General features: G+C 39.7%; 2 protein-coding genes across 8 annotated transcripts in view; one reads left to right on the forward strand and one right to left on the reverse strand.

Annotated features, from left to right (window-relative positions):
• CDK19 (cyclin dependent kinase 19) overlaps nt 1-27,343 on the forward strand; it is a 75,543-nt gene extending 48,200 nt beyond the window's left edge. The window contains 9 exon segments of the mRNA XM_083433775.1: nt 6,215-6,272; nt 6,917-7,048; nt 12,951-13,094; nt 13,262-13,331; nt 14,124-14,196; nt 14,989-15,086; nt 16,482-16,560; nt 18,680-18,928; nt 21,736-27,343. Of these exon segments, the coding sequence (XP_083289901.1) occupies nt 6,215-6,272; nt 6,917-7,048; nt 12,951-13,094; nt 13,262-13,331; nt 14,124-14,196; nt 14,989-15,086; nt 16,482-16,560; nt 18,680-18,928; nt 21,736-21,867 (1,035 nt within the window). The 3' untranslated portion in view covers nt 21,868-27,343.
• The window catches only part of LOC310674516 (uncharacterized protein), a 61,136-nt gene that overhangs the window by 2,861 nt on the left and 30,748 nt on the right, over nt 1-27,527 (reverse strand). For 2 of the 7 annotated variants that reach the window (XM_083433786.1, XM_083433784.1), the window contains exon 3: nt 15,325-15,375. In XM_083433786.1, the coding sequence (XP_083289912.1) occupies nt 15,325-15,375 (51 nt within the window). Of the gene's footprint in view, nt 1-7,055; nt 7,725-14,987; nt 15,165-15,324; nt 15,376-25,705; nt 25,946-27,527 lie in introns of those variants that run through there. The other 5 variants (XR_014509624.1, XM_083433787.1, XM_083433789.1 and 2 more) reach the window with 4 other exon arrangements.

Below are 27,527 nucleotides of genomic sequence, written 5' to 3' on the forward strand. Positions count from 1 at the left end.
TAAATAGTCATGTCACATTCTTGCCCTTCTCCTTCCTGCCCACCCTTCAAACATTCTATTTCACTTGAAGATTCAAACATGTTTCATTTAGCCTAAAGCCACTAAGTTCAGTCAGATGGGCAGTTACATGCATGTACTTTAACCATCACATATATTTGAAAGTTGTTATAAGTTAGAAAATGCATGCATGCATGCATTCTCAGCATATCAAGAGTGTTGTGTAGGACAGAGTACTTCTCCGGGTTATTTATTACTTCTATTAAATACACTCATCAGAATACCTAAGAAGTATCAGCATGCATTATAAATGTGGAATTATACATTTCAAGCCTCTAAGGGCCAAACTTAGCGAGATTCATGATTGGATCTCTGGTTTCATTACCAGAGCTCTCCACTCCCATTAGAATGGGACCACAGTATGGGGGGGGGGGTTACCCTTCTCCATCACTCTATTACCAATGTAAATCTGCCACAGGTAGAAGAACTTAGCACACTGTCTCATCACCATATTCACTTCATGAAACTGATTGGCTCATATCATTTTCCGAAGGAGAGAGAAACTTAAACGTCTCTGAAGACACAGAGGCAGCAGCAGACTGGAGTAGCAATGACAGCTAAGCAGCACCAAAAAGTGAATATTATCACCAGTTAGAGCTTTGCGGGAATGATTTGTGGAGTCGCAAAGCACTGTACTGACTCAAATAAATTAAAAGGGCTAGATGGTTAGGGAATTCCCCAACCGTTTATCCCTTTTGTATTTCCCCTTCTTGCTGGATCACCTGCCTTCAAGAAAGAGCCGAATTAAACAGATGTTAGAGATCAGTGATCAGATCTTCCATTTAAAAAGATATAACTTAAAATGCAGCTATGTTCTGGAATTCAGTGATATTCATTGCATGGTAGGCTGCCTTCAACAGAAAACAATCACTCCAGTACAATACATTCCATCACCTGAAAGTGAACCTAGACACCACGCCAAGCACAGTCTTCCTTTCCTGTCTGAGTGTCTTTTCTCAGCCTTTAGGTTCTGGTTTTTGAATTGTTGGCACTCAGTGCAGAGTAACTTTGGAACCATCTACTGCACAAGGCCTTGTTGTTATCTGAGGTTAATTTTCCATCTAGATCCAGAGCGGTCCAGCTGACAACCCAGAGAATGGACAGTGCCAATTAGCTTCCATGGACAATACATGCCAAAGATCATGGCCACCATTCTTTTCTCTCATGCTTTTGAACCATATGCAAGTTACTATGCCAAAGTTAACAGTCAAAATGTTTTCAGTATAGAACACTACCCTAGCCAGGTCACCCATACCTGTTGCTACTCAGATTATGTAAATACTGTTATTTGCTCAATGGTCTAGAGCAAACTGAGCCCAACTGAAAGTTCAGTTCTCAAAAGTTAATATGTACTAGCAGACACTGACAGTAGGAAAGTGCAAAACATTAATTCTGCCGCTTTAGCACAGATCTTGCTTGATAGCAGTAATTCTTTATTTCAGTAGCTCTGATTCCTTTTCAGTACTCAATCCCTTTTAACCCGTTTATAAAAGAATTTAATATTCCACTTAGAGTATGCAGAAGAGCTGTCCCCAAATCTGCTGCTATCATTATAAAATATTAATTGGGATGGGACATCCATTTTTGAAAGTTCAGGTATCCGAATCATTGTGTGGGCAATACCATCTCTGTTGATCATATCAGGTTATACTGTACTTCTTTTAAAAACTAAACTGTGAAACAATTTCCCTATATTTTAGTCTATACTTAACTGCAACTTTGCTTTTGTCCCAGTAGTGTTACCTCAATGGTGTGATTTGTATGAAGTTTCAACTAGGGTCATGTAACATTGACCACTGGTTTCAATTTTAGTAAAATACACAGACACATCACTACATTATTCACAAGGCGAGCATGGCAGGATAAACATCTTGAAATCCAGTGTATCATGTTTACTCATTCCTTTTTATTATATTTTAATAATTAAAAAGTGCACATTTTTAAATTGCTAGGCTCTCCCACAATCAGTAATAGAAGAAGCACAATGTCCTATTACTTTGCTTATTAAAATTAGCCATTAAACACCACATGGTATTTGGGAGTGAAGGTTCTACAGATACATAATTTGCTGTTTAAATTCAGTTTGTGCACCTGGCTTCAAAAAGTGACTTCCATTCTGTAATAAACAAAAATCTGCCCTTATTCCCTTATGGGGGACACAAGATCCCTTATAGAGCCCTTTGTAGGTTCTCCATCGTTCGGAGAAAATAACAGAAGCCAACCAGAGAATATTGAGAAGCAAAGCAGCTCATAAGCCTGATCTTTATTGAACTGTTGCAGCAGGGTGCTCCCCTCACAAGCAGGAAAGGAGGACGACCCAGAACAAAGGTGTGCCCGCCCTTATATAGACATTTTAAATTGCCTGCCCTGGAGTCCAAGACCACCCCCAGAAACATCATACATACATCACAGAAGAGGTGTAGCTCAAGACCACCCCCCAAATGCATCATACCTACATCGCAGGAAGGGGTGTAGCTTAAGACCACCCCCCAGATACGTCATACCTGCATCACAGAAAGGGTGGTCTACAACAGAAATCTGAGTGTGTTGTTTATCTCCTGTCTGGCAGGTTACCTGTTAATGGTTGCTTGACTGGATACCCGGGAGAGCCTGGCCAGTCTTTTGTAATAATAAATGCTTAGTTCCCGAGCCAGGTCACAGACTCACCCTATTCATACACAGACATACCCTTAAGACAGAATTTGTGAATGAAAAGACAATGAGGAGGCTTTTCCATTTTCCTTCAACCTTGCAGAGAAAGATTTGAGGTCAATTTGGGAGGGACAAAATGGTTTCAGGACTTTTTCTGTGGGGTTTCAGACATATGGTTTATATATGCAGTTACGAACATTTATCTTTTATATATCTAAGACCTTATTTTTTTTATTTCAGTAGTCAATGAGAGACACTGGGCAAACTACTAGCTAGATGAGAGGTGGGCATGGGCAACCCGTGGCCGCCTACAGGTCACATTGCAGTCCTTGGCTACCTCACCAAGTCCCCTAGCAGCAGTCATACTAAGAGCTTTACAAAGGTGCCAGGGCTGGGGAAATTGTGGCTTTCCAGTTGTTACTCGATAGCCACTCACACCATCTCTGAGGGTTGGTCATGTTGGTTGAGGCAGATTGGAGTTCAACAACATCTGGAGAGCTAGAGGCTCATCCCTGCTCTAGACAATGCACTCTATAGTTGGGCAGTAGGGAATTCTTGAGCATAGTAAAGATACTGGAACTTGTACAAAATAATGATGCTGCCATCTTGGAAAAAGGCAAGGCCATTTTAGGTATGCTTCATATATGCACACTTTGGGGTGGTAAGGTGAGGTGAGCCAAGTTCACATTATTTGAGAGGCTTTTTAAAGTTTAATTGTTATTACACTCTCCTGACGTAAAGGGACAGCTATAGTTGCCCATTACCCACAGCTATACAATACTTGCAGCAGGGAACATTTGAACTTTCAATGTGTAAAATATCCTATTTTCACCCTACCCCTGGTAATCAGGATGTTTTGGATAATGGGTGTGCCAAATTTCACTTTTTCTTGTGGAAGCATGCTAACAATTTTGATCCTCTCTTGAATTAATGGCTTAGTAAGCCAAGTGCTCATGAATCATTTTCTACGGATTGTTTTGATATAGTGGCACGCTCCAATAGTTAACTGCTTTTGTTTGCAGATTTAAAAAAACAAAAACAAAAACCAGCAGTACCCAGAGGATAACATTTTTCTCATGGGAAGGTCGTATCTCTAAAGAATTATATCCTAGATAAGCTCAGGAACAGTAAAGGCTACTAAATGCTAGCATTCTGTTGGCCATTGTTTCCCTTATCATTTAATCAGTTGTGTTCCTCTTATTCAAAGCTGCAGACAGTTTTACTTATGTTTGGTTTTTGCTGGCTCCTTTCTGGCCTTCATACTAAAGAATTGATTGCCCCTGCATGCATTAAAGCAGCTCCAATGTTCTTACAGTTTGATTTCTGTTTGATGTTGAATTATTTTTATTCTTCAAGAACATGATAGTTTGTCTGAGCACTTTTGGCTCTTGCTCTTTGTGTTGCCTCTTAGAGATGCATTCGTTGCATTACACCCACTAGCAGGCGGAAAGAAAACATGATCATTTACTTATTTACTGCTCAAAGGAATTTGCCTTAAATTATAACATCTATGCTACTTCTGCAGCAGATGGTTCCAGTTTATTATTGTTGACCTTGTACATTCTACATTTACACCTTTACTACACAGTCAGACCCCATAGTTCACACTCAGCAGGGATCTGTTTGTTCAGTTTTTATTGCTGATAATTTAAACATGAGATTCCAAATCTAACCTTTTGTTTCTATAGCAACTAAACATGGGCTGATCAGTACTATCGTTTTCTTTAACAGCTGGCATCTTCTGTTCACTGTAAGCTGAGTTTTGAAAGTATAAGCTTTTTAAACTAGGTGTTAACTGGCCCAGAGGTGTTGACGTAATTAGAAAGCACATATACTATTATAAGAGATCTGATAGGTAATTTTGAACCATGAATTCTCATGTTTTCATTGGAATGAATGCCATTGTCCAAAGCGGAGGCATGCCCTTGAGATGTCCTTGGATTTGCTGAACACATGCGTCTTTTCTGAAGTTCGTGTTGGAGATCTTAATGCTGTCTTTGGCTTATAATGTTTGCTGCATTTTCTTATGGATAACAACAACTACATACTTTCTTACTTCAGTCATATATATGCCTACATAAGCTTTTTAGTCTTCTTATACATGCATATATTTAGACCAGGCAAATGCCTGGACACGTGAAGAATGAATTCGTGTACAGGAACATGCATGCAAGCCCCACTCCCAGCATGTGATGTGAGTCATTCCGCCCACTCAGTCCCTGACTGTGCATGTTGTTCTACTCATGTTCAAGCAAATACAAGTAAAAATACCCTGCAGACTTTCCTTGTACACCCCTGCTCCTCACCCACAGTTTTAGTCTACATGTATTCAGGTGGATGCGCAAACACACTCTTTCACTTGCTAATATGATTCTTCTGTACTAATTCCTTAAAATATTCAACACCATAAAATGGTCTTATGTATTTACTTCAACTTCACATGTAAGTAAAGTTTCTTGAATTCTTCTGGAGGGGAAAAAACTGTAAGGAACAAATCGATCAATCTCCAAAGGTGTTTTCATCAAAGCAATTATGATTCTATGTTTCTAAGTAGATTCAAATGAGATTCAAAATTGCCCCAGACTTTCCACCTAGTGCTGGAGGACCCGTTTTCAAACTCTACTAACAATATAAAGTTTATGTATAGTGCTTCTCAAATGATGTTCTGTAAACATCTGTCCAGTATTCATAGCGAAATGGTATGATGCTGGTTGGTTTATTGGAAGGAAGGAAGGAAAAAGTAGAAGGAGCATTAGGAGGATCTGCCAAACTTAGTGGAATAACAAGAGAAGGAGGGAAGAGCTTAAATTGTCACTTGTATAATTTGGTAAAATAGGATAAGGAAAAGCGGGGAGATAGAGAGGGACATAAGGTGGTTTTCACTGATGGTTGTACTCAGAAACAGACCTGCAAGCTTCATAGCTGTTTCACAGATATAGCTTATGCTGTTGTGCTCAATTCATTTTCTTCCTATGTCATCTTAGATTGCTATTGAACCAAAACCTACCTCATAGTGTGCATTGACAGATTTCACAATTATATTTTATGCAGTTTTATTTCATTGTGTTCAGGATATTTGCTTGACACCTACAAAATTAATGGGAGTTGCAATTATCTCTAATCTAAACAGCAGATTTAACTGTTGATGTTCTGTCTTATTAGTTCCAAATAGCAAATATGGTGCAAAAGTTGGAACTGCTTCAGTTGGTACCTTTTGCTTCCCCGCCTTCCTGGTTTACAGCCATGGGCAACTGCAGAAGGCAAAGACAGGCCGTTGCAGCAACAGGCCAGTATTGTGATTATTTGAAACTCTGTTTTGCATAATGTAAAACAAGAGTAATTTAAAATAGTTCATGAACTATTTGCTTGCATACAATTTAAAATGGTATTTCAAAGAGGAAAAATGATCATGATCTGAGTACTTTAAACTTCTAAAGTACACAGAAGACTTAATTTCATGTGGATTTACCAGCTAGTCAGCATAATATTTTACCCTTTTTTCTAGAAACCAGCAAATATTCTGGTAATGGGAGAAGGTCCTGAAAGAGGAAGAGTTAAAATTGGTAAGTATTCATTACATTTCTAATGCAAATTGTTGCAACTGCTTTTATTAAGGTTGTAATTTAATGACTGCTGAAGGGCCATAGATTATCATGGCTATGAATCCTGGAAGACCTGCTCCATGACTTGGAGATCTTTTTCCACCTGGCCCTGACTGACTCCAGCTACAAAAGCTGAGGCTGCTGAAGGGGCCAGAGACCGTCTTGACTGCCCCTTAGTGCAGACTCACGTCATCAAACCTGAGCTTCCACAGCCGCTATCCGCCATGAACCACCATTGGCAGGATTGGCAGTAACAGCAGGAGCAATGTTTATACTCATGATAATATTTTATTTTATTGCTAATTATGCTGTTTTAAATGTGCATTTTCTATACTGCATTAAATGTGTGTTCTGTAGCTGACTTCCTTTGTAATGTTTTATTTTGAAATCTTTAAGATAATTTTGTAGTTTCTGTTAATTATGTTGTTTTGAAAGTATACTTTATATTTGACTTTATTCTGTAATGTTTTATTCTGCCACTCCCCTCTGAGGTTCAGCAGGCACAGGCATTGTCTAGTTCCCCTCATATTAATTGTACAGTGCACTGCAGCTTGCTTTCGAAGCTTTTGCTTTTAGTATAATAAAAATACTGTTTTGTTTTTCAGCTGATATGGGCTTTGCACGGTTATTCAACTCACCTCTTAAGCCACTCGCAGATCTGGATCCAGTTGTGGTGACGTTCTGGTACAGAGCCCCAGAATTGTTACTTGGTGCAAGGCACTACACAAAGGCCATTGGTAAGCGGGTGGCTAGACTTACCTTTTTAGTCTCCAGATGTATAGATATTAGGTTTTGCAATCTAGGGCTCCAGAACATGTCACTTCTAGGAAATTTCTGGTGCAAGTACGTTTCAGAAACAAGACATGGTTCCGTCAGTGAACATGTAAACTGCGTGCACAATAGGCTGAGGGTGTTTTCTGCATGAATGTGTTTGTGCTGGCCCACCCACCCTTACTTTATAATGGGATGTATCCAGCTGCCAGTCTTGGTCTCTTCCAAGGATCTTTGGTGCCAAAGATTCTATGCTTCAAGCCATCTCTATCAAAAGGCCTTCCATAATTACAGGGGAAATGGCAGCATGTTCTCATTCACCCATCCTCTGAGCTAATCGCTGAAACATCTGAGAGTGGTGCCTCCAGGAGTTTAACAGTCTAAGAACTTTGTGTTAGTGCTGATGCAGATTTAGAAAGTGAGGTGTCTCTAATGGCCACTTAGTATTAATCTTGTATTTTCAATCACTGTTATCCCATAGAGTGAGCTGCCTGACATTCCTCCAGTACCATTATCTGCATCCATTACATCACTAGCGCGTACCTTTCCATTTTTAGCTTCTGCATTTTGGCAGCCTTTAATATCCCAGATGTTCTGCCTTCAAATGTCATGTCCTTGGATTTTATGCTTTCATACTTCTATCTAGAAATGTGAAGATACAGGGGAAGAAAATAAGAGGGTGGATTGTGGCTGATGAGGTTGTACTCCACAGACATTTGGAGGGCCACAAGTTGGCCATCCCCTTTTTTAAAAAAAAAATTGACAAGATCACATCAGGGCTAAGAGAAATACCTGTACAGGATTCTAATCGAGCTAGTCAGCTTATTAAATGGCAATATTTTCACTGATCAATTTGGTATTTGAGTTTGTTACTGAGGGTTCATATGATCAGCTGAACTGTTCACTGACTGTGCTTCACCCATTCCACACATATCCATACATATACATGCTCTGTAGTTACAATGGCACATTAGTTTGTCTGCACCATTGTATTATGGAATACAATGGGCATATTGTTTCTTTTGGTCACTTTCAGACCAATGCAGTGTCTTGAGATGCACTTTCTACTGTATGCACTTTCTACTGTATGCAATGGCTTTTGAAAGTTGCTTGTCTAGGTGTTCTGCATAATGCACTGTACCATGAGTACAGGGTGAAGCAATAGTGGGATCCCAGTCTATATCATGGCTAAGCAGTTGGGTGGTTGGTCTTACTGTTATATAAAGTGCTATGGTTTCATTAGGAGCAGGGGAGTTCACAATCTCTAAAACTGTGTGTGTGTGTTTTAAGTGCTTCATGCAATAGGGGAAAGTGGATAAAGAGGAAGGAAGGTTTGTGATGATCTCAAACGAAACCGACAAAGCACATACATGTGGCCACAACCAAAGCTGGGGGCACTATGGGAGATACACTGCATTTTCCTAGATGTTAAATACAGCAGTTTGGTTGTGCAGAAAATGTGAAATCCCTGTAGCATGTGACACATCCACAGAAAAATGCCCAAGGATAAATGTGATAAATTGAGAAAGTCAGAGAAGCTGTGGTACAACTGTGTTCCAAGATGTGTTATTGAAGGCCATGATAAAGACACGATCAGACAAATTTACCAGGATAGTCATATGAAGGTTCATGGCAAGGAGGACAAGCAGCAGACATAATAACTATAATTGTTTATGTACCTCTTGAGTCCAGACTTGCCTCTAGCATTATGCACACTTTACAAAAAAAAAGTTAATGAGTTAATCGTATAATGCTTTGCAGCTACAATGCTTATTACATGCACATTCTTTCTGTGGTGTGATTCAAATCTCACGCTACAGCTTGAAATATATTTATATTAAATACCATTTGAATCTAAATTGCACAACCCTCATAAGAGGACTTGCCTTATTTAGTAATAGCTTGTAGATTTATAAGCACTCCTTTTGAAGTTCAGCATGTAGGGAAAGGACAACCAATATATTTGCAGGGAATGTGTCATCTATAACTGTTCATTATGCTTGTGTGTGTGTGTGTGTGGCTAGATAGGTAGACCCATACATACCTATATGCCCTTCAGCGGAATTTCTAGGATGGCTTACAAAATCAAGATAATTAAAGTACAGCAAACATGTTAAAGCAGAAAATGTATTAAAATACATTTAAAAGCCTGGGAGAACGAAAGCACATTTGCTTGGCGCCAGAAGAATAACAATACTGATGCCAGACAAGCCTATCTGGGAGTGAGTTCAAGAAACAGAACCACATCACCGAAAAGGCTCTCTGGTGGCCACATGCATTACCTGGCAGGGCACTTAGAGGACAGCCTCATCTAAAGAATGGAAGGAGCCTCCATGTATAGGCAACTTGCTTATGAGAGCAGGCATTCCTTCAGGTGCCTGGGTTGAAAGCCACGCAAAGCTTGAAAGGTAGTCACCGGCACTTTGACTCGTACTTGGGAACAGCCTGGAAGACAGCAAACTTACTGCAATAACTGGTGAGATATGTTCCCAACAACCAGTCCTGATCAACATCCTGGCAGCTGCATTTTCAACTGACTGGAATTGCCAAACAGTCTTCAAAGGCAGTCCAATGTACCACGCATTATGGTAGACAATCCTAGATGTTTCTCAAGGATGGCTAACTAAAGGCTGAGCCTAGTACAGCAGCCTAAGCAGATGAAAGGCACTCCTTGCCACTATCTGAGCTTCCATTGACAAAGCTAGAGCCGGGAACACGCCCAAACTCGGTGTTTTATCCTTTTAAGGGGAGTACAACAACATTTCTTAGACGAGACGAACCACCTACTTATGGAACCTTTGTCCTGTCAGGATTTACTTTGATTATTGGCTCTCATCCAAACCATTTTTCTCAAGTGGAGTCTATCCTTTTGAAATTTATAAAGGTGGGGCTTTCTCCAAAACATTTTCTGGTACCTAACACATCTGAACTTTTTCTTCCGACACCACCTGCACATAGAACAGTAGCATTTCTGAGAATGCTGTGTTGGGGGGTCCTGGATTTCAGCACCCTACCCAGCAACTTAATTTGCTTCCAGGATTTCATGGCTACATTTTCCGACTTCACTGGGGCCAACGTGCATTGTGAGTGCTCACTATAGTGTCTCACCATCCAGTCAATTGTGAGTGCTCACTATACTGTCTCACCATGCAGTCAACTCATCCATCACAAACCCATCTTTCTGCATTCCTATTGACTGAATCATGCTTTCCCAGAGCCCACCTCTTCCCACTCCTGGAGCATATCCTTAGTTGGAGAGGATATCAGCTTGTTAAAGAAATAGGTGTGTTGCTCAAAGTCAGGCAAGGATTTGGAGTCACCCACACTTTCCCCCTCCCCTTCTCCTTCCAAGGATGATAGTTTTAATCTAGATCTGTGCACAAAAGAGCTGATTCAAAAATAAGAATACTGCAAATGTGCTTTCAGCAACAACCAGTGGAAACAGTGGAAAAGTTCAAGGCTGATAGAAGCAAGGTGGAAGTAAGGGTGGTAGTGATAGATGGCACCCAGTGAAACACCACCACACCTGTGCAAAATCCTGCCCATACGCTGCACTTCAGTGCACCCAGTCGCATAACATGCAGTTTTGTATCTGATTTTCTTTTCCTATTGTATTATCTGTGGATGTGTGCACACCGCAAAAAGAGAAGAAAGAGACACAAGCAGAGTCAAATCCATGTTGAACTCCAGTAGGGATGAGCCCTTTGTATATCTGAAGAGTGGTTCTAGCTTTTCCTTATCCATAGTGCTTTTTAAACTGAGGACTCAATTTTTAATACGTAGCATTGTATAACAGACGTACAGAATAAATATTGCTGTAAACAGCCAATGGAGTGATTTTGCAATATTGTGCATGAAGCCTGAGACCAAAATGGCATGCTCTTAAAAAACTAAGTGTACAATCCAGCCAAAATTAAATGTTCCCAAGACAAATTTGTTTTTGGTGGAACAGATCAAAGCATGTGCTTAGCTCTCCTGTTGAAAACAATAGAACTTGGCAGTGCCTAACTCTAGGTGGATTATGCCCAAAGTATATAACTAAGAGACCTTAATAATCACTGTGGTAAAAGCGATTTCATTGTGGTATCATGAATGTGGACAAATTTCCTTCCCCAGTGCATTGAGTTTTATTTATGTTGCATGGTGACTGTGTACCTGGTAAGATTCTAGAACAATTTAACATGAGAAGTAATTTCAGTATCTGTAAAACAATATATGTGTCCTTTATCTTTGCGTATGTTTCAGGCAAGAATACCTCAGAACAGTAAATAAATGAATGCCCTGAAAATGCTGAAAGCATGATCCCAAGAATTGTGATTTTGTAACTCTGTCAGCTCTCTTGCTATGTTAAGTGCTCCTCCAAATGGCAGTGTTTTCATTCTAAATTTATGATTAAACTTCAAGCAAATAACCCTGCTTTATTATCTTAATGCTTAACAAGTGCAAGCCATGATTAGTTAGTTGCTAGATTTTTTTGTATAAATGCTCCTATTAAAGTTCAAAGAAAGCTCAAAAATAATTTAGCGCTCACCTGAAAGTCCTCATGAGAAATCTGGAGTTGAAATTTTGGATGGGAAAACCAAACACCTCCAGAAGATGGGGGGGGGGGGAAGGATTGAGTGCTAATTTCTGAAGCTTTATCTGGCAGTCACTGGCTAGTAGCTGCTACCCCCCCCCCCAAAAAAAAGCCCTTGGATGTGGGGAACACTACATGATGATATTGTGTCTCTCCTGAGGGATTTGGGCAGGAGGGGTGATGATGGCAGACAGCATTAATAAAGCTAGGAATAGTGATGCTAAAGTAATACAAGAGAATTTCTCTCTCCCTCAGAATACTATAGATTTGGGACAAATAAAGGAAAGTCTTCACACAACATAGTTTGATTTAAATGACTGCTAGAAAATGGTGCTGGCAGCAGCTGATTGCTCCTGGCTAAGAGTGGAATCCTATACCTGTTAACCCAGGAAAGTCCCACTGGGTTCAATAAGGTTTGCTCACAGTGTGCAAGTATGAGTATGTTTTAATGAGGGTTAAACAAATTCATGGAGGATAGTTCTTTGAACAACTCCCAGTCATGATAGCTAAATGTCACCTCTGTGCTCTGATGCTGCGTACTTCTGAATGCCCATTGCTGTGGGACATACGATAGGGGTAAGAGTGTTACTCTCATGCACAGCACGTGAGTTTTCTAGACAGTGACTGTAGCTTCCAATTCTACAAGCTCTCTTGTCATCTTTGACACTCCTGGTGGCCCTTCAGGGGGACAATCGCAGCAGTATGTTTCAGCTCCTCCACACCCTTCCCCAGCACAGCTCAACCAGTCTCCTTTCAACCAGAAATGCCCTGGGCTAATTTTATATAAATAGAAACTTCTTCATGTGACTGTCATGAAAGTACCTTTGGGCCAAATAATTTGTTTGATTCTTCATCATTATATGCACCCTTCCCATCTAACCCACCCTAAACAACCTCCTTTGGGAAATTCCAAAACGAGGGTTGATAATCATTGCTGGCATTCATAATTTGCTTGAAGAAGTTTGAAATGTTGCAGAAAATTCTTGCTTGAGTTTGTTCGAATGTAATTTTAGATAGTCAACAAAATAGCTTTTGTTTGTCATCAGACATAATAGTTTTTCTGCTTTGAATCAGTTTTGTACAATATCTGATTATGAAAGTATGTACTGTATTCATGTGGAATTTACATGGCATTTTGTTTCATCTAGTTGCATCACAACTATGCCATTTTTGTTTATCCATTTTTGCTATATATTTAATCATATCATTTTGTGATGAACATTAAAAGTATCTTACTTCAGTGAAAAAATAAATGAGGATACCTAGATTCCACATGTGATCTTCTTTCCTAGATATATGGGCCATTGGCTGCATATTTGCTGAGCTATTGACTTCAGAACCTATCTTCCATTGTCGTCAGGAAGACATCAAAACAAGCAATCCTTTTCATCATGATCAACTTGATCGCATATTCAGTGTAATGGGATTTCCTGCAGGTAATTTAATGTTATGAAGGAGCCCCATGCAAAATCCTTTATTTGATTTCTGCCCACTCCCAGTAAATTAGAGTCTTATATTACCGGGGAGTAAAAATGCATTATTTTGTGTACAGTGTATCTTCTTATCCTTCAATAAATTTTCAAATTGCTTTTTCTTGTCAAAGATAAAGACTGGGAAGACATTAGGAAGATGCCAGAATATCCTACACTTCAAAAGGACTTTAGGAGAACAACGTAAGTGCTATGTATCATTGACTAATGGCAATTATGCTTCTAAAATATTATTATTAGGACCAAAATCATGCTTTTAAAATATTATTATTAGGACCAAAATTATGCTTTTAAAATATTATTATTAGGGCCAACTTTTTATTGACTTCATTTATATGTAACATGTTGCTTAGTACAAGGGTAGTCAACAATTGTGCTCTCTACGTGTTGTTGGACTACAACTTCCTCATCCTTGACTACTAGCCATGCTGCCTGGGGCTGAGGACTCCATGTGGTTACTCTAGGCAGAGTAGTATGAGTCTGTATGATGACGAGCCTTCAATATTCATTCTTCTGTTTTTATGTTTTTTCTGTATCCTGGTTTAAGCTTCAATTCTATCTCTTGCCACTGTTTATATTTTGTATTATTTATGTGTTTTGTGGTCTTTTTAGCTTCCTTGAACCTCAGTTAAAAAATGGGATATCAATTAATCAGATTGATAAATGTAGGAATTTTGTGACAAGTCAGTCACCCCTGCATTTGTTTAACATATCCCATACCCAATAAATACCAATACCATTTACCTCACACCCCATAATAAAACATACTGCCATATCTGTGTTTACATATTTGAATAAAGATATTCATGAGACACAAACAAAATACCACCACCTGCCTTGCAGTACATCATTTGTCTCAGTAAATTAAAAAAAAACTCAGAAAGTGTTATTTGGAATGTAAATTACTACATACATTTCTATGATTTTGTTAATGTGTTACTCTTTTAAAACATGTTTTTCTGTTGGGTTTTTCAGGTATGCCAATAGTAGCCTCATAAAATATATGGAAAAACACAAAGTTAAGCCTGATAGCAAAGTATTTCTTTTGGTAAGTTACGCTGCCCATCTCATAGTGCTGTTGAAGACTGCTTATTTTGTAAAATAATAAGCACAGTTCCATATACGTCTATTCAAAAATAAATTCCTGTAGAGTTCAGTTGGTCTTCCTCCCAGGAAATCTGTGTATCGGATTACAGGCGTCCCTTTTTCTGACAGAAAATGAGGATAAAGATGCACAGATTTGAGCCCTGAATACTTTTTAAAATCTGTTTTCTGTTCTTTTATTTTTGGTGTTCTTAATGTTATTGGCCTGACTGACTCATTTTTTTCAATTAGCCCTAAAGTCTTAGGACTGACTAAAAATTAACGAGCCACCAGTTCCAAATGTCATCATCCAAGAGTAAAGAAACTCAAAGGTGACATTGCTGGTTGCCCTACTGAATATTAGTTCCTGGCGTGCAGAAGTAAAGTTGCTTTCTTCCTCCTCTTGTGGGATTCCCAGAAGCATTTGGATGCCCACTGAGGGGAACGAGATGCTAGACGAGATAGACTTTTGTTCTGAACTTTTTATGACATCTTATTGTAGACACAGGAGAGACAACTAAGTTTCTTCTTCTCCTGAAAAGTCTTGCCTTCTGAATTACAAATGATACAAACTGAGGGTGTGTGTTATCATGTATTAACCACAATTTTTGTGTCACTATAAAGATAAGCAGCATTCTGTGTATGAAATCCTAAGTTTTTCTTTGATTTAGTTACCATTTAATACTTGGTATTTTGGCAAATAACCCAGTGAGTGCTATTCATATGAACTTACTTTCTCTAATATTGTGCTACACAGCTTCAAAAACTTCTCACTATGGATCCTACAAAAAGAATTACCTCAGAGCAAGCTTTGCAGGATCCCTACTTCCAAGAGGACCCACTGCCTACGTCAGAGTATGTCTCTCTGCTAACCCTTTCCTTCTTTAGAGCTTTCCCCTTCTTGTTAACGGTAAATTTGGCTATCTGTGTGCCCTGTGAATATATAAAAATAAATATGTCTAAATAGTTTGCAAGGCAAAATTTTTGTCTGCCTATATCCCTGAAACACCTACTTACGTACCAAGTGAAAGTATGCTTTCTCCATTCAGTAAGGAATAGCTGAGTGCAAGGGATAAAAAAAAGAAAAACTTACATTTGATCACTTGCCTTTTCCAGGAGACAGTCAGCTTGATGATGCAGTTCACTAAATGGACAGAGATTTCCCTATGAGTTATCAAATTTAGTAAAAGTGAAGAGAACTTGCAAACATGATGGGTTATGCATTATTTACAGGTTTTTCCTCTGAACATAAGCTTCATTTTTATACAGCACAGCCAATGGTATAGTCCTACTCCTGAAGTAAGTCCCATTGAGTTCAATGAGGCATACTTCCCATAGTTTCTTGGTTTGGTCGGAAGCCATAGCAGAGCATGGTTGGAAAAAAAGCACTCTATCAGTTCCTGTAGTGGGGCTTTCTTTAAGCCTATTTGTAGCATGGAGAACCCCTGGAAAAGATCCTGATGTTGGGAAAGATGGAGGGCACAAGGAGAAGGGGACGACAGAGGACGAGATGGTTGGACAGTGTTTTTGAAGCTACCAGCATGAGTTTGACCAAACTGCAGGAGGCAGTGGAAGACAGGAGTGCGTGGTGTGCTCTGGTCCATGGGGTCACGAAGAGTCGGACACGACTAAACGCCTAAACAACAAAGCATGGAGGACATTTTTAAATATAATGCATTTTTTCAAGCCTAAGTATTGGGGCAATGCAACCTTCTTGAACAATGCAGCTGCAGTGGAAAGTTGACCCTTCACCCCTAAACTGTGGTTAATATTAACTGTAGCTTGAAACACACTAGCGTATGAACCATGGTTTGAAGTGGACTTGCTCCAAACTATGGTTAAGATTAAACACAGCTTTGTCAGATTTGGACAATATGAAAAGCTGTGGTTAAGAAAAAATGGAAGTGAATGTTCCCAAATTTCTCACAGCCACATCACGAGAAGAACATGTAAGCCCAGAGGGAAACGAGGCTCATTTCCATCATGATAAAACACAGTTTATGACGACATCCCAACATGACCAATGAGTAATCAGAGGTAGCTTAAAATGAACTAAAAAAAAATCCAACGTTTTCACATCCATGCTTGGCAAGGTGTGTGTGTTGTGAAATTCATTAGCCAAAGCTTGTTTGTGGAACACTAAACTGTAGTTTTGTATTATTTCCAAATGAAGTCATTAAGATTGTAGTACTTTTAAATAAATGCAAGATTGAAGGATAACACCCTCAATGTTTTCTTTCTCTGCCTCAGTGTTTTTGCTGGCTGCCAGATTCCTTACCCAAAACGAGAATTTCTCAATGAGGATGAACCTGAGGAGAAGGGGGATAAGGTATAGTTCAAATATTACTCAACTAACAGTAAAGAAGAAAATATGGTTCTTTGGCAGAAACACTGACAGAACACAGGGGGTTGTATCAGACACACATTCCTGGTCAAGACTATCCCAGCACAGTGTCATGGGACATTTCTAAAATATGTAGCATTTTCACGCCTGATCCTTTACAGGGGCATGGGTTGATTTATCTTGAACGGCTAATTTAGTAACACATGGCTGGAGGAAGCAAGAGAGGATGCTTTTAGCTCTAATCATCTGATGATGATATCTTTCAGTTGATGAGAAATTTCCCTCCAGCCCTTTATGCCCTATATTCTGGGTAGCAGAGGGCCTTGACTTGGGTGGTTTTTTGTTTAAGTGTTTTGATTGATTTTCCATTTACAAAAACACATACAACAAGAGGACTTTGGTGTCCACAGACCTTCATAAAATAAAGAATGCAGAGTTGACACAAATTAAATTAGTCCATAAGATTCCATATTCTTCCATACGTTTGGGGTGGCTTCTTTGCACAATCCTCCTGCCACATATATTCAATGAAGGGCTGCTCAGTGTTGTAAAATGAGAAGGGAACTGATTTTCCCTTAGCAGCATTCCCGTAAAGGCTAGTTTTTTTAGCCAGAGCTATTGTCCATACTCTTGGCTTACCCAATTGGATGTGGGTAAGTGGTGTGGTGTAGTGGTTAAGAGCGGTAGTCACGTAATCTGGGTAACCGGGTTCGCGTCCCCGCTCCTCCACATGCAGCCTCTGGGTGACCTTGGGCCAGTCACACTCTCTCAGCCCCACTCACCTCACAGAGTGTTTGTTGTGGGGGAGGAAGGGAAAGGAGAATGTTAGCCGCTTTGAGACTCCTTAAAGGGAGTGAAAGGCGGGATATCAAATCCAAACTCTTCTTCTTCTTCTTCTTAGATCTCCAGGAGACCCCCAGCACTTGGCTATTTCCAATCACGTAGCCACAAGCAGAAAGAGTAGGAGACATGATGAAGCACCCAGCATCCCCAACAGCTAGTTTAGGATATGCATGTTTGGTCATATATTTTCAAGCTAATTCTTGTTACAAGATTTCCCACCCCCCTCGGTCTAAAATGGCCTTTAATCATTTCAGGTGTTAACAAAAGCAAATAAACCAATTTCCCTTTTACCCCTGGTTCACAGGGCTACATTTCAGTCAACTACTTTGATCTTTGGCCAAGAGCACATTCCTTTGGCCATCAACCTGATGAACAATTGCAAACTGTAGTCCTGGCTGGTTGGTCCCATTGAATAGTGACATGTCCTCTTTTGCAATAAAAGCACAAGCATGGTTTCAATTGTAACTTCTCGCAGTGGTAAAACAGAGTTTTGTATCCTTGGTGGTGGAAATTCCTTTTGCTTTGTGTTGCCTTTTGTTCAGCCTTCTGATTATAAACAATGAAACCCCTTTATTACACTGAGAGACATGGGAAAAGAAATTGACACCAAAGCTTCTTTTTTTTAGTGGCTGTTTAATTCTTACTTTCTCACTATTAACCCCACTTTATATGTAATGCTATGGAAATCCTACAAAAATTGAGCTCAGGTGTTACAAACAAGGGAAGAAGTTGAAGAGTGAGCTAGTTTGCTTCTAAGATGCTTTTGCTGTGCTGGAGGGTGGAGCACAGGATGGGGCGGAACAACAGGAGGAAGAGGCAGGTCAGGCAAATGTGAGGCCATCTGCTTCCCCACCCTCTTTTGCACCTCTGTGTCCCAGAACCAGGAGGGAATTGAAAAGGAATGAGCAATGGAAGCTTCTATGCAGGCATAGCCTCTGAGGAAGGTACATAAACTGGTGGGGGGGAGGGTTCCCCTATTACGGCAGCTGCTCCATAGGGCTCAGACCCCAGAATAGCTGCCTAGATGCTAGATTGGTGCGCGTAGGTCTCCAGAACTGTAGAAACAACTATATTATCATTGACAATAAAGAGTTTACAGTATCTGCCATGTGCATTCCTTTGGCTGTGAAGCGCCCTTGACAACAGTATATAAACAGTATTCATAGCCAGTACAATCTTGTGTAAATTTGTGTGGACTGAAGAAATTGCTAAAACATACTCATCCAAACTCTGGCTTTCCTTCCCATGTTCAATCTCATAGAATCAACAGCAGCAGAACCAACATCAGCAACAAACAGCACCTCAGCAGCAAGCAGCACCTCAGCAGCAGCAGAACAGCACCCAGACAAATGGAACTACAGGGGGAGGTGGAGCAGGAGGTGGCGGTACTGGGGCAGGTCTCCAGCACAGCCAGGACTCCAGCCTCAACCAGGTGCCTCCAAATAAAAAACCACGCATAGGGCCTTCAGGCACTAATTCAGGCGGGCCTGTCATACCTTCGGATTATCAGGTACGGTTTTTGTTCATTTGGAACATGCTGTAGCGCCAGTTGCCCTTTGTCACATTTGAGCCGCGTGGTGAACTTTTAGGTTGTAGCAGAGATGGAGAACTCTCCAAATGTTGTTGGACTCCAACTCCGACCCAAGATGCCCAGTGGTCAGGTATGATAGGAATTATCATCCAACAACATCTGAAGGACCACAGATTTCCTACCCATCTGCACCAAAGCAGTCATGCACCCAGATCAGGTCACTGTGCCATTTGTTGGTTGTTTTCCTACATCCTTTAATAGCAGCCTAACACATGTGAATTAAGGAGGTGGATTCCACCCCCGCCCCCATTATGCTGGGAAAGCGTTGTCTGCTAAATTTCAATATTGTTGAGCCTGGAGGGCATGAAAGAGTTAGCAGCCTTACATCCAAACTGCTGCATTGAGGACAAGGATTCAGTCAGCTCATCAAAGGCTGACAGTGATCAACAATTTGGGGATATGTTGTAAGACATTCATATGACCTAGTTTAGTGCATATTCACTTAGGGTTATGTGAATCATCTTTAGCAGACAGCTAAATCCACATGACCTTTTTGAGGCGTAATTGCAACAACAGTCATATGATAGCATCATCATACAAAACTGGTAGCGTATATTAGCTTTCACGGATAATGGTCTTTTCATTAAGTGAACATTGTACCTTTAGATGTATTCGAAAATTTATGGCTGAGCTGCCAGTGCATGCATTCCTGGAATCAGACTGCAGGAAAGACATTGAAATGTCACTCAAACACTGCTTGAAGAATTTGGATCTCTGCTTTGATACCCAGGCCAATTATTCATTCTCTATTCTGGAATCATCTATAAGTTTACATTAATCCCAGTTGGTGCCACAGAATTTGTTTTGTTCTGCTTCCTCCATAGAAGCTTTGGTAGGACATTTTACTATCAAAAACAGAAAAATAAATGGTGAAGAGCAGTTATTTCGTTGAAAGGTTAGATTTAATATGAAGATCTGTGAATTTCCCTCCTATATTTATGTAGAATACTAATATTATTAGGCCTTCTCATTTTTATGTTAATTGGAGGTAAGGAAAGGACCTAGTTAAGAAGATTTGATCTGCCTTAATAGCTGGTTATTTCAATACAGTTTCAAAACATGCATAAGTTGCCAATGCAGTTTGGAGGGGATAGGAGAAATAATATTTCAGATTTATTGTAGCATCTCCTGTTACCCTATTCTGCCTTGCCACGCTTGCTGAGCATGTGATTTAAGATACCCAGTTAAGCTTACCAGACATATAATGCTACCTATCCAAGCTGAATACAGAAAGTTTATAGGACCCTTGGAAGAATATTGTCCCAAGGCTGATGTCCTGTGTTCAGCTTGTTGAGTCATCAGTTGTGCTGGTCTTGGCTGAACATTTATATGGTTTCCCAAGCATGCTATGCTGCTCTGAACAAGTGGGTTATATACAGTGGTGCTTGCCATCTTGAAGAAAGTAAATTAGAAAAAGTAGGCTTTGAAAACCACACTGAAAAAGATTAATATTGGAAACTTTTTTTAAAAAATACTACTGTATATCATTTAAGTAACTAAACCAGTATAAATTTACAGAATAATTATGCTTCTTATTCCAATATTAAATAAACAGGAACTGGTTTTGTATGTATTTGTTATCTTTATAGCCCTTTCTCATTCTTATCCCCTTCTGCCATTTGCCATATTTTAAGACTTCCATTAATGGAAGGAAATTCCTTATTCTTGCAGCACACAACAGATCCATCACAAGATTGATATTTGAGACATAACTCTTCATTTCTGAATGTTTAGTCATACTCGTAGTATGTTTGTTTATCAATTGCAACCACAGAATTGCTTTTAGTGGTGTGGTGACATCAGTCTATCATAAAGCCAGTGTTTCTTACTTGATAAACTGCAGCCAATCTTGTCATTTCATATTGTAAACCTTGAAGTAAACTGCTTAGAAATTCTGAAGATATTGCAATAAATGAATGAAATAAATAATTAGAACATCACAAGCTGCCCTTTCGGCTGATAGACTTTGACCTTATTTTTGCTGTATGACTCTATTGATTCCTTTCCCCCAATAATTCAATTTTGTTATTTCAGTAAAGCTTTTTTTGCTATAAAAAAGAAATACCTCTGGCTTCCAAGTCATGAAATCTAGGTATAACTGCATATAGTAAGCTGTCTCTTGCTATCATTAACTGGAGCATCATAATCACATAGAACCTTTTCTTGGTTCATTGTCTAAAATAAAACTTCTGTACAGTATAGCTTTTTAAAATCTACAGTAGCTCCTGTGCAGTGTTTGTGTGATAACAGTATTAACAGTGTAGATTTATACCTCCTTGTTATAATCTCTTAATTGTATACCGAGACCTCCTGTAGAAGTTCCACCAAGTGATTTCTGCGGATCCCTCCATGCCGTGTTCCACATAATTGTAGATAATCCCTGGCCATTTGGCCAGGCTTTCTGTGTTAGGGTGTGTGTGAGGAAATTGCACAAGGCAAAAACGGGGAGGCAGGAACCACCCCGCTGCATGAGTAGAGTTCTCTGGATCCAACCATATGTTTTGTTCAATAGCAATAATCCAGACATTCTATTAGTAAAGAAGAAGAAAAAAAGTGGGGGTGGGGGGAGCAGACAGTATAAATCCCTGTCTCGTTTCCCTGCCCAGTGTAAATCTATCTGAGAGAAAAGACAGGGATCATCAGCATTAACATTTTGAAAAATCATTTTGGAGCAATTCCTGCCCACCCAAATGTTCTAACATGTTTTGTTTCCCTCCCTCCTTTAGCACTCCAGTTCACGCCTGAGTTACCAAAGCAACATTCAGGGATCTTCTCAGTCCCAGAGTACAATGGGCTATTCTACATCATCTCAGCAGAGCTCTCAGTACCATCAGTCTCACCAGTCGCACCGATACTGAGGAGAGCACATAGACGGTGTTAGAAAGGAATGAACTAGCAGTTGGCAGACTCCAGCAATATGAAGTTCATAACCATGAGAAGAACCAAAAATGCAAAACTGTGATGCAGATTTTAAAGTTAACGATTATAAAAGGAGAACTTTTATTAACTAATTGTTTTGAGACAAGAGACCTTTTTATCCTTTTTTTTGCCATAAAGGAGATTCTTGTGAAGTTTCCCCTCAGCTTGCTTTCGCATGCGTTCCATTGTGGTTACTCGAATGAAACCGTCTGATCTGAACCCAGCACTTAAACTTCTTTAACCTATGGAATTTTTGAAGGATTCCTGGTGCACCTTTCTTGTGTTGTAGTAATTGCCATAAATCTTATCTTTTTCAAATCCCTTTACCAGGATTTTAAAGTTTTGAAACGTTGAACTCCCAGGCTTTTCAAGCTTGTATATAGTTAGTTTTTTACTAGGCAAACCCGTTTAGCTATACAGGTATAATGCACCTTTTAAAAGCACTATGTTATTTTCACAGGATATTACTGTTTTGCTCATGGATGTCAAGAACAGCAGATTTTACTGTTCCAGAGTATTTTATTATTCCCTTTTTTATTAGTCTAGTTTTCAGATGAGGTCTTTAAAAAAAAAGAAGAAGAAAAGAAAAGAAAAATATACAACCCAAGTCTCTGCAGCAACTATTACATGTTATGTGTTTGGATTGAACACCAAACAGAAGATTATGAATGTTTGTTTTTATTATTCAGATGAGCTCCCATAGATCATTTGCCATTATCTTCCAAGTGGGTTAACCTAAGCTTTGCTTTAAATTAAGGCATAACAGTGAAGTGGAAGGCAAACTCTTCTGTGGCTCCAGTAGGACAAGAGTATGCTATGGTGTCTTCTCTAGCAGTTTTTCGTACATGCAATGGTGTCTTCTCCAATGTTTATCTGTTTTTCGGAACTCTGCCCTAGGAGTTTAGCATCAACTAGAAAAAGGGCAAACAAGGAGACTGTGCTACTACTTTGGGGGGCTGTGAAGAGGGACAGAGCATCTTTTTAGTATATGTTTTACCTTCTAAGTTTTGTTTGCTAAATGTGGATGGTTCTGTAACTTGCAAAATGTGCTGTGGCACCTTAAGAGACTAGCACATTTGTGGCATGAACTGCTGCCTACTTGCAGGACACTTGCAATCATGAACCTGGACAAGCCATTTTTATTTTTGCTATTACTAACCTTCATTATCCATTTGAACCAGATCAAATATTGAAGTCGTTGAGCAATGTCTTGGAAGTGCTTAGGCTTCTCATGTGGGAAAATGCATGTTTTGCTATCTTACCAACTGCTGTGATTAACCTAAATTGGTTAAGTGCTAGGTAAGTGAGGCTGTACTGAAACGACTGTTTTCCTAAGGTCAGACATATTGTGGATGTTGGATAGGCAGCTGACAGAGGAGATGTCAGCTTATCACCAGAGCATAATACTGGAGAGCCATTGGGTTGGATCTAAGGATCCACCTATGGAAGGTGTAGGCAGAAACTGACTATCCCATCCTCTCCCCACTAGGTCGGGGCACCCCTGAATATTCTCCTCTGAGGATCATGGCACTTAGCTGAGTGGAGTGGTTCTGGCAAAGGGTCCGAGATGGAAGAGGGAGCTCACAGAAGCTCAGACAGAGGCATCTACTCATATTTTAAGGGGTGCTTCAAGGGCTACTGAGGAGAAGAGGGGACAAGAAAGTCATAGGTCATAGAATTGTTGAGTTGAAAGGGACCACAAAATTAATCTAGTTCACTTCCCTGCAATGCAGAAATATTTCACCCAGTGTGGGGCTCAAGACCACGGTCATGAGATTAAGAGTCTGAAGCTATCCTTCAGTCCCCTTCTGCCTGGTCGCTTTCACAAGTAGATCTGTATATCAAACTCAGTATCAAGTACCTGTGATTAGAGACCATACTTTGAGGCATCTCCCTTTGTTTTGTTTTGTTTTTGTTTGTTTTTAAGAGGCCCAGAAATACAGCTAGTAAAAGCTGTATATCTTCTGCAGTTCTGCATCTTGTGATTCTGAGCCCCCCCCCCGTCTCTTTAAAAAAGAACAGGTTTATTGCCTTTCTGAGTATGAAGATAGGCATAAAGTTTGTCAGCAATGCTTAGTGAAATGCTAGATGGTGAGGAAGTGGAGCTGAATAGGATTTTCAAGGGTTAAATCTTGAGTGCCCATTAGTGGCTTCCCTTCCCCATCACTAGCAAATGCAAAATACATTGTCCAACATGTCTGCTAATTTGCAGTATTTATACAAACTGCAGAATCCAGCTTTTTCTTGTGTGGAATTCAGGTTATCTTGGTGCAGAATGGTTTTAGCTCCTCTGACTTTATTGCACTAAAATGGAAGAGGCATAAACTTTAGAATATACATGCAGCACCCTGTATTTGTTATAATACTTAAGAGGTACAGGGAGGAGCCAGTTATTGATATATGCATTTATAAGCATTTACATGGTATAGCAGGGGGTTTGCAGACTTCAGGCTTCTTGAATCTACTTTAATTTTTACTGGAACCCCAAAATCAGCCAGAGCCATATAGTTAAAATTAAAGGAAGAGTGCCTTTGAGCATTCTGAGCTTACAAATGTGTTTTCTGTACCAGCACAGGACTGAGCTCATAGTCTTTTCACACAAAAGTCTACTTCTAGTTAACATTTCACAAGCTTAATGTGTTTGGGAAATGTTATATTGTTGTTGTTATTAAACAACTGGTAATCACAAACTCTTGCTAATCTGCTATCTACATATCTACCAATAGATCCTGATCTGCCCTACCCCTGCTGTCTAGCAGGAGCTCATGCCCACTCTGTGTTCTGATCTGAATTGATATAAAAATCAACAAATCTTTGCACTAAGATTGCAGTAAACTAACAAGGGGATGGGCCAGTTTTCTTGAGGGAGAAACTATTTTAATCCCACGAGTAATGCATTTATCCTATCCCAGGACTGTGTGTGATTCCACTTTAAACTTTAAAAGGTCAGCTGATGTTAAGCTCAGTTGTCTAGTCACTGACATTGTTCCATTTGCTGTTGATACCAACTGGCTCTCTGGAGAGAGCCAAAAATTAATTCATCATAGCATACCCATAACAGGGGGACAAAACAAAAAGTATTCCATTTGATACAAACATACATTTATGCATCATGTATCTTACACTAGTTTTGTTTTACTGAAGTAATGTTTCTTTTGCACCAGCTTTCAGTGAAAATGTTCTACCGGCTCCATGTCTTCCTGCACCCAAGCTAATGTTTGGTGAGCAGCTTAGGAGATTTAACTTTATTTTGATTGGCTTGTGAATTGCTCATTTTCCTCTTCTCCCTCTGTTGCTCTGTCCCCCAACCTCCTGTTTGTTACAGCCCAGCATCTGCGGCAAGCTCTGTCCGAGTGTGGGTTCCTCTGTGCATGCAGTGTGACAACCTGTCTTGAATGTGCTTTATCTCCATGAGCTTCCAGTCCCCTAGAAGGATGGCCATGATCGTTGTCTGTACTGACGATAGTTGCAAATTGCTTGCTTGCTATACCCCACTTCCCCATGGTGTCTGTACACACAAATGTAGCTGTGCTAAGTAATACTTCATGGCCTTCCAAATAAGCATTGGCAGGGGAATAGATGAAAGTATAGGTTTACACTTCTGAAATGTTTACTGCACTCATTCTGTATTTGTATTTTGGCTTTTTGGGGCATACTTGGCCTATTGCAGTGAGCTATATGTATAATAAATGAGTGTCTCACGTACTGCAGGGCTAAGGCGAGCCAAGGTGAGGTAGCTTTGTTTCAGGGGGAATTTCATGAAACAAAAATGTAATGTAAAACAAATCATATATTGTATGTTATGGAAACACAGAACATGGACATTTTCATAACTGTGCAGCTCTGTCAACTCATTCTTACTAGCATGTGCAGCTTTGACGTCACCTATAATAAGTTTCTCTTTCCTATCTCATTGGCTCTTAGAAGTGGACATGGAATCGACCTTGGTTGGTTTCTGTCTTGCTACTTTGGGAAACAGCTGCTCAAGCCTCATTCTTACAATGTTGCTCTTCTCAGCTTTCAGAGAAAAGGAGCAAAGAAATAGGATTAGCAAAGCAGTGATGAAATGTATTGGTAGCATAGACTGCATAATGAAGGAAGAATTTTGTGAAAGCTGCAAGTCCTGCACTCTATATCTGTGACACTGTATCTTTTCGGGTGGGGCTGGGGTGGGAAGGATGGGAGGACATCCTGAGGTTGGGGAGGTGGAAGCTTGAAGTATTTGATTATGTATGATATTTTATATAAACATAATAAGCTTAGTTCCCCTTCATAATCTTCAGTGATGGTACTTAAGCAACATTAAGCAACAATAACTGTTTTAAGATAAAAGAAACATATTGTACATAAAGTCCATGTGTAATCTATATGTTTTGCCACACAAGAACGATGTGTATTGCTTTATGGGGGGAAAGTCCTTAATGCACTGTTATCTCCTAAATATTTAGTAGTAAATTAATACTATTTAATTTTTTAAAGAAAATCTGTCTTGTGTAGACACTAAAAAGTATTACACAATGTGGACTGAAGGTGTCCCTTTTTAACAGCAGTTTAAATAATGTTTTATATCTGTCATGTAGTATGCTTTTAAAATGGTTTTTAGTTGTATTTCCTCACTGTGGAAGGGTGCCTGCCATAAGTTTTCTTTTATATATAATTTCACATATTCATCTTCTATTCTTGTGTCTTTATTATATAGTTCTGTGTCCTCTCTTATGCAACTTCAGCTCAACAGTGATGCCCCACATATGGCAGTGTACTTTATAGTGGCTGCTGAGTTTTGCAAAATTAAAATGAAACCCTTCCAAATCCAGATTTGTACTCTCACTTCTTGGGATTTCATGGGGTGCTCAAGCTAGGATAATTACGTTCAAGTCAACAATGTAGGGGAGTCCTAGAAAGTACACCTCCAGCCCCATTGAAGACATACACACACATACAGGCCCTTTCCTGCTTCTGTCTGGAGGTCAGTCATTCTTCCTTGCTGTCACCAAGCATTGATCTCAACTGGCTATGTTGCTGAAGTGAAAGTGTAAGAATCTGGCAGCTATCTAGCAACTGCCGAATATGCTTAACCTTGAACTAGCTTAAGTGGCGCAAATATAGGATAGGATGTCACTGTGGGAGTCCAGTTCTTGCTGCCGCCCAGCTCACCTCACCTCCTGCCCTGCAGTGGGAGAGGTTCAGTACCAAGTCCATCAAATCTGCTGGGCAGTTACAAGACACTGAACTGTCAGGCTTTGCCCTCATAAAGCATTTACTGTTTCCATAATGTCCCAGAAGACTGTTAAAACTATGCTTTTTGTTCATTACATCATTTTTATTTTTTGTTGTAATTAAATTGAATTGCTTCAGTGTGAATTTTTTAAACAAAAATAATATACGTTTGTAATAATAATAAAAAGTTGAAGTCAAGCAGCTGTGTGATGAGACATGTGTAAACTTTGGGCTTCAGTGGAAACAGGATGAATTCCACAGACCTGAACTGTTGTTTGATTTAAGACCCTTCTAAAATCTGCCTCGGGAATTGTGTGCGCTTGCTTAGGTGCACATTACGTCCCTTCTTAGCTGTTCCTTGGAAGACAGTACCAAAAGATCT

The sequence above is a fragment of the Podarcis tiliguerta genome (assembly GCF_965153285.1).
Source record: "Podarcis tiliguerta genome assembly, chromosome: 3".
Classification (NCBI taxonomy): domain Eukaryota; kingdom Metazoa; phylum Chordata; class Lepidosauria; order Squamata; family Lacertidae; genus Podarcis; species Podarcis tiliguerta.